The sequence below is a fragment of the Montipora foliosa genome, chromosome 1, assembly GCF_036669935.1.
Source record: "Montipora foliosa isolate CH-2021 chromosome 1, ASM3666993v2, whole genome shotgun sequence".
Taxonomy (NCBI): Eukaryota; Metazoa; Cnidaria; class Anthozoa; order Scleractinia; family Acroporidae; genus Montipora; species Montipora foliosa.
The window spans coordinates 10,532,101-10,539,600 of NC_090869.1; the positions used below are offsets into that span (position 1 = coordinate 10,532,101).

At 40.5% G+C, this 7,500-nt stretch overlaps 1 protein-coding gene across 2 annotated transcripts in view; it reads left to right on the forward strand.

Moving 5' to 3' along the window:
- Positions 1-7,500, forward strand: part of LOC137978983 (piezo-type mechanosensitive ion channel component 1-like) — a 76,863-nt gene that overhangs the window by 64,210 nt on the left and 5,153 nt on the right. For both annotated transcript variants that reach the window (XM_068826160.1, XM_068826231.1), the window contains 8 exons: positions 196-243; positions 1,023-1,081; positions 1,577-1,684; positions 1,799-1,957; positions 3,596-3,743; positions 4,620-4,805; positions 4,966-5,070; positions 6,948-7,114. In XM_068826160.1, coding sequence (XP_068682261.1) covers positions 196-243; positions 1,023-1,081; positions 1,577-1,684; positions 1,799-1,957; positions 3,596-3,743; positions 4,620-4,805; positions 4,966-5,070; positions 6,948-7,114 — 980 coding nt within the window. The remainder of the gene's footprint in view (positions 1-195; positions 244-1,022; positions 1,082-1,576; positions 1,685-1,798; positions 1,958-3,595; positions 3,744-4,619; positions 4,806-4,965; positions 5,071-6,947; positions 7,115-7,500) is intronic.

Here is a 7,500-nt window from a genome sequence, read left to right on the forward strand (position 1 = left end):
TGCTGTGGTAAGTGGGCTGAGTTCCAGTCGATCCCAACCTGGCTGTGACTCCGAGGGATTTCCTACGGGTACTCCGGTTTCCCCCCTCATAAAAATCTACTCCCATCATTATTGACCTCTAACTTTTTACAAAGACTTCATCGTAAAATTGTTCTGTAATCACTCAATCACCTTTTGTTTTGTTTTTTTTTCCAGCAAGAGCCTCAAGCACCACAGTTTATGCAAATAATCGAGCAAAATGTGGTATGTTGCATGGAAGGTTTTTTTTTTTCATTTGTTAGTGTGAATTAGAAGTTTTAGTGAGTGATTACCCTCTCTCTTAGCCTGTTATTTTCACAGGAAATCTTGAGTTTTTTTTAAATTTTTTTTGCGAAATCGTTCATACGAAGAGTAACACAAACTGCTTGCACAACGAAAATTGTACTTGAACTTGCCTTTAAAAAAAGATGAAGGAAACTGTGCGGGGAAGCTTCAGAATGAACAATTATTGTCGAAATGCAAGTCAGAGGTAAAAGGTTGTGAAATCTGTTGAAAACCGTTCTCCAACTCAAGAGTTTTACAACACATCAAAGACGGTTTCATTTTCTTTGCAAACATTGACCAAAAGTTACGTTTACCATTCCTTTAAGTGCCTTTGTGTGCACTCCCTCAAACGGATATCACAAATTATTAAATTTTCAGCCTCAGTTAATACATTTCTCGTGCTCTAATTGGTTCACTCAATCTCTGTTATCAGCTCGTATACCTTAGTTTGACCTTACATGGCAATGGATTGTACTAAGCGTTGCTAAGCTGCAATTTTTTCGCCGGAAAGCGAAATTTCTCTCTAAATAAAGCAAAAAAACCTTTCGTGGAAAGTTTGGATCGATTCCGACGTTTAGAAGTACGCGAAAGGCAAGAAATGTTTTTGTGACGAGCCTGTGGCTGTCTGACCACAAGGTATCACACAACATCGCATCTTCATCTTGCTCACCTGCAATTTAAAAGTTTCCTTTTTTGTCTGTTAAAACCACTTTTCTTAGGTGCCGAAGACGTTCTTGTACATGCTGTTGTCGCAGTTCTTTCTCATCATCATCGACAGGTAAACTTCGTGGATTTTGTTTTTGAATATTCAGAGTTAAGGCCGGTGCACAGCGTAGACTGTTGTCTAGAAGTAAGTTGCATCTATTTGATAAACGCTCTTCTCCGTTTTTCTTGTCTCCTCAACACTGTTTTCGAGAATGAAAAGCTTTTATAATTTAGGATTCGCCCAAAATGAAAACGTCTTGGAACGCGGTTTTGTTAACCTGTTGAACTCTGTTTCATAATAAATGCCCTTTCTTACAATGAATTCCACAGGTCGTTGTGCCAGGTCTTCGCTCTAAGTTTAATCTAGATTTATATTATTTAAATTTAATTGCATAATTTTATCGTGGACTTTCTTTTAACCTTAGCGATTCAAAGGTGTCCAACAAAGCGTCAAAGAAGGCCGGCGTTGTCACGCAATTCTGGGAAGGAGCGTTGCGTGAAGACTCTGAAAATGGCTACGATGGAGATTTCCTCTTACCATATATTTCTCTTTTTTTATTAATTCCAGATTTTTATACCTAAGAAAGTTTGTGATTGCCAAACTTATCTACAATATATGCTTGGTCATCTTGTTCCATATATTCATGTTTTTCATCGTCCCACTTGTAACACAGAGGTAAGGAGTGAACAAAAAAGTGTTCTCCAATGTCCATAAATTTTTCGTTTCAAATATGTTAACTATTATCTGTCTTTAAAACACCATGTACTTTTTGGTATGATATCTTTTCAGGGCGTTTATTGAAAACATCCCAGCAATCTTTATGTACATTTTCAAGTGTATGTACTTTGGCCTGTCTGCCTATCAAGTTCGCAGTGGTTACCCTACAAGGATACTGGGAAATTTCTTAACCAAGAGTTATACACTCACCAGCGGTATTTTATTCCAAGGGTAAGTTTGTGCCAACCGTTCCTCGAAGTGAAGGGCCTTGGTGATAACTTTGAATCCTTTCGCAAAAATCAGACTCAGCCGAGTTCCTTTCGTATTTAGTCTCTGTTCATTCACTTAAGGGCCTAAGCGGACTTTATTCAGCTGTGGTTATTAGTCTTAGAAAACGTCCTGCACACGTTTCACTGATGTTTTTGTTGCTCACAAATGCTTTCTCCTGAAACTTGCCTCTCATTACCAAGTTGTACTGTGATCGTGAAATGATAGCCAACCAACCTTGATCATAAGTAAAATAGTTTTTTTTTTCTCGTTCTCATCTTTGTTCTCTCCCTCCCCTGTTTCAGTATGAGCCTCAATTAGATGGATTAAATAAACAAATTATAACAATATTGAGACTTTTTGAGGAACGTCTGGGTTTGTTTCCTAGTCTTGCTTTGAAAATAGGCCAGTTTCGTATTCTAACGGTTGGACTGGATCTAGCATGAAGTGGAGGCTAATGCGGGCAAATTAATTTGCATTTGAAAAGATTTGCCCGCATTAGCCTCCATTTCTTGCTAGATCCAGTCCAACCGTGAGAATTCGAAAATGGTCTATTTCGAGTTGTGCATCTTAGATCCGATTTACACTGTACGATTTTTGTCGCATGCGACAAGCTTACAACAGGCCTACAACTCGTTTACGGTTCTCGTGTGCGTCAGAAAAAAGTCGTAAAACATGTTTTAAACCGGGTGCGACAGTCGCAAGTCATGTCGTAGGCCTTGTCGTAAGCTTGTCGCATGCGCCAAAAATCGTATCGTGTAAATCGGCCCTTATAGCTCGTAAGCAAGTTTTAGCATGTGACCTGTGATATCATATCATATCATACCTTTATTTACCCTCGGATTCTAGAGGGTAGCCAACATCTCCGAGCATTTACCCTCCCAACCATGCTACACCACAGAGGGCAGACCACAACACCGAGAAATCCATGCCCAACTCTTTGCAAATAGTGTATGAGTTCTTTTACGTCCCACAGGGTTATGAACATTAAGGACGGTGCCTACCATTGTTATTGTGCACACGTTCTGCGCATCTCGAGATACTCGGATTCCCTATTTTTGGTGCTTATTAATACAGGGGTATTTTTGCGCTGTTCAAAAGTATGCGGAAAAAGCAGAACTTGGCAAGTGCTCTTGGTATCCAAAAAGAAAATTGGGGGTAACCATGCATTTTTCAGAGATAATTAAGCTGCTATTTGGAAAAGATTGCCATACATTGCTTTTTATTTTAAAGCTTTTTACAAATATTGTTCGTTAATTATCTTCAAGAAATGCGTGGTTACCCCCAGTTTTCTTTTTGGATTTCAATAACACTTGTTAACATCTGCTTTTCCCGCATATTCAGTAAACCGTGCAAAAAACACCTTTGAATTAGTAGGCACCGTCCTTACAGGGTTTTGAGACGGGGCCTACGGTTTATCGTCCTTATCCAAGAAGACAAGAGAGTCTAACCATTTGCAGATTTCATTGCAAAGGCAGCACTTTCTCCTCGGTTATTTAAAGACCCTGAGTGTTGGTCCGGCCGGAGTCGAACTCACGGCCTCCCTCATGGCAGCCCTGTGCTTAACCAACTAAGCCACTGGTGCTTCTATATTTGTTTTAGTTTTCAGGCCATTCCCTTCCTGCTGGAGTTACGCAGTGTATTGGACTGGGTTTGTACAGACACAACGCTCACCTTGTACCATTGGCTCAAAATGGAGGATATTTATGCTAATATTTACGTTCTAAAATGCTATAGAGAATCGGAAAAGGTACGCATACGAGTAGTACAAGAGGGGTTTAAAAGTTTGCAAGTAAAACATTATTTCAGCTGTGATACTCGACAACGTCGGGTCCTGATACGTAGTCTTTCGCAGCCTTAACATTCATAGGTCAGGCACGAACCCATTCTCTACCTCTGAATTGATGATAATCGTTAATTCCTCATTTACTCTGAATTTACTGTTATCGTTAATGTAGAAGTCTGAAAGTTTTATATGGATTAAGCTAGGGAAAGTGACATTTTTTTGAAAGACAACCCAAGTGTATGAACACAGGACACGAAGCTGGGAATGTTTGTCGATTAACCCGTGACCTAACCCCTTGACCACCACACCGCTAGCTGCGTAGAGTCAATATTTTTAACAATATTCGATAATGCTGTATAAAAAATATTAAACACTGCAGAAGATCAGTTACCAAACTTTACGACAAAGCTAAACATTTGAAAGTCAGAGGTTACGCCTACTTAATCTAGTTTAGGCCTAATTTCTCTTCAGCAGTGATATTCTATGGGAGACAAGAATGCGGTGTCTTTATCCTCTGTTGTGAAGCGGAAAGAAGCAGTTCCTAAAGAGTAGAAACTCCGGGTTCAAATCCAGTCCACGGATGTTACCACTGCTACCACAAGTCCTGGGACACAGTGTCCTAAATAAACGATAATAATAAATTCAAAGCAAATGAGAAATTAACGATAATCGTTAATTTAGAGAAGAGATCATGTTGCAGGCACGGAACACTGTCTTTCTCGGATTTGGTCAACATAGCTGGACCTGGCGCAGAGTCGTTCTTTTGAAAAATATTTCAGCTCATTTATGAAAAAAATTCCCTCCTCTCTTGTTTCAAAGTCATTTCTCGTTATTGTGTAGACTTGGGTCCAAGCCAGAGGACAGAAGTATTGGACAGTGAGTAAGTGGGGCTTGGGTGGCCTGCTTGTTGCGCTTCTGGTGATCGTCATATGGTTTCCTCTTCTGTTCATGTCGTACATCAACTCAGTGTACACCAGTAATCTTCCCCAAGACGCTACTTTCACGTTGTCAATTGGCGGATATCAGGTGTGTACCTCGCTTCGTGTAGTTAGCGTCGCTTGCCAAACTGAATCTAAAGTTGGCTATTCGTTTTTTTTTTTGAGAACGGAAAGCAAAGTTTCGTAGGCTAGCTGACCCTGAAGACCATTTTGTAGCTTGTGTAACATATTTAGCGTTTATTTTTCAGCCTCTCTTCAAAGTAAGCGCACAAGATACGTCTTTGCGCAAGCTGAGCGATAAAGAAATCGACATGATAAAGACAGAGCGGCCCGGTGGATTTTCGGAAACGGAGGTAAATTACTCTGGTCGTAATAAGGAGTTTAGGGAGTTGGGTCGCCAGTTGAGCATGTGCAGTTTGGATACGAAAGTTTACTTTCGCATAGGCCACGGAAAAGTCTGTTTTCCGCCATCAGACGGAGAGACAACGATATCGACCGATATAACGATATCGATATCGACCGCTATCCTTGCCGTCAGCGCTTTAACGAGGGTCAAATAGCACAAAATAATCTTCGATATAAATGTCTTGTTTATTCCAGCAAACATTATATACTATATTTAGTATATACTAAAACCTTGGATAGCGTTGGATGCGCGCTCTGATTGGCTATCCAAACTCCGAATATCTTTTGCTATTCACCAACGAGGTGATAATTGGGGGCACTAACGAAATTAACTTAGTTAAATCAAATCAAATATTGGTTTTTGTGGAGATGGGAAAACTGAAGTACCTGGAGCATAGAAGAGAACCAACAAACTCAACTCACATATGACGCCGAGTCTGGAAATCTAACCCGGGCCACATTGCGTGGTGGGAAGGCGAGTGCTCTCACCACTGCGTCTTCCCAGCTCCCCTGCAATTCGCGTTTTCTGGAATTGCGTCCGAAAATATTGTAATCGTTGCAGGAAAAAATGAGTTAAAACTGTCTTTTTGTGCTCTGTTATCTCACTGTTTCAGTTTATACTAAATTCACCTCAGTGTCAGTTGTTAGTGGTGGATGTTCACCTGACCGCTTCGCCACCACTAGCCACCTCCATTTCGGTGAATAGTTGTTAACTATCCATATCAGCTTATTCTGTAATTAAGTGGTTTTGCGAACTGTATGTATGTACCCTAAGTCTAGATAAGTCAAAGAGTCGAACAGTGTTCCGCACGGGTAAACACAAATTAAAGACTTCGCTCCGACTTCGCAGGGTCAATAAAAATGCAAATGAAGCAAAGATCATTTCTAACACGTATTCTTATCTGGTGACCCAGCTCTTACATCCTGGTCCTCGCTAGCTATGCAAGCATAATCATAAAGCAGAGTTAACTGGATAGAGTGTAATGTGTAGTGTAATGTCTGTTTAAAATATAAGTGCTACACGGCCAACGTTTGTATAAACGTAACCTTTCCTTGCACTTGTACATAATCATAAAGCAACATGATACGCACACGCAGTTTCTTCCCTTTGGCCAATAGAAACAATTACATTTTATGTATGGTCCCGAGGGAAAGAGTTTTGTTTTCCCGAGAGTCCTCATGTATCAAGGGAAACATCACTACTCGAGGGAAAACAAAACTAACTAGTTTCCCGGTGGACCAGATATTAAGTGCTTTGTTATATTATTTAGACTTCAACAATCGCAGCAAAACATCCGAAGCGGCAAACAATTGCGAATTGTATCCCTGTCGGGATATATATGAATAGGCCATTTCCGAGTTGCTGTTAGTCTCGGTTTCGGTTTGCATAATTAATTCAACTTCAGTTGACTACGACATTACAACAGATGCCACGAACAATGCGTCTTGTCCAATTCAAAGCAAATCCGTAAGCTTTTACATCTGGCTCTACGCTGATCTTCAAACCAAAGTAGCTCCATCAACCCTAGGAGCAAAACGAACTCAAACCGTGTTTTTTAAGTGTTTGTTGTGACACCCTTGGCCCCTCAGTTCAAACGATGGATAGTTCTATCCGCCGGATAAATCACTATCTAGTGGATAAGTCATAGCGAAATTAGTTGCACTATCCAATGGATAGCGATTTATCCGGTGGATAGAGTTATTATATCCACCTTTTGAACAACCGGCCCCAGGTCAGTGGCCTATGAATTTCATTGAAGTTCCCTCAAGTCTGTATGGTTCTCTCTCTGTTACCTGACTTGACGTTTTTCTTCTTTGTTTACAGTGGGAATCTTTTCTACTGAACTACAAAGGCAGAAATACGGTTCTTCAAGTTAAAATCGTGGGTAACTCCAGCTCCATATGGACTATCAGTCCTCCATCACGTGACTTGATGACCAAGTATATTTCGGACAGCAATGTGAGCATGCTCTTTAGCTACGAGTTTACCAGGTAATAACTCCACACTCCACCAATCTTAGCCAATCACCCATTCAAGTTAGACAGTAAATAGCTACATGTTTTATCGTAGATCTTGCTACCTGGGGCCTATAGTTCAAGACTTGACGGTAACGGAACAGATTTGCTCACATCACCTTGTTTTAAACGAATACTGATTTCTTTAGTCAGTAGATGGCCATATTGCTCTTGCTGTACGAGACTTTTTCAGGACGACTGCAGTAGAATATATTTGCGTGCATCACTTAAGCCTGGTTTTCACAAGTGCAAGGGTCAGAATTTTTTCCTCTTCCTTTGGAGGAAAATGCGCCAAAAGTTGAACTTGGCTGGTGTCAGCTAGCACTTGCAGTGTTAAAGAACGTGAGCGAGTTAAGGGCCGG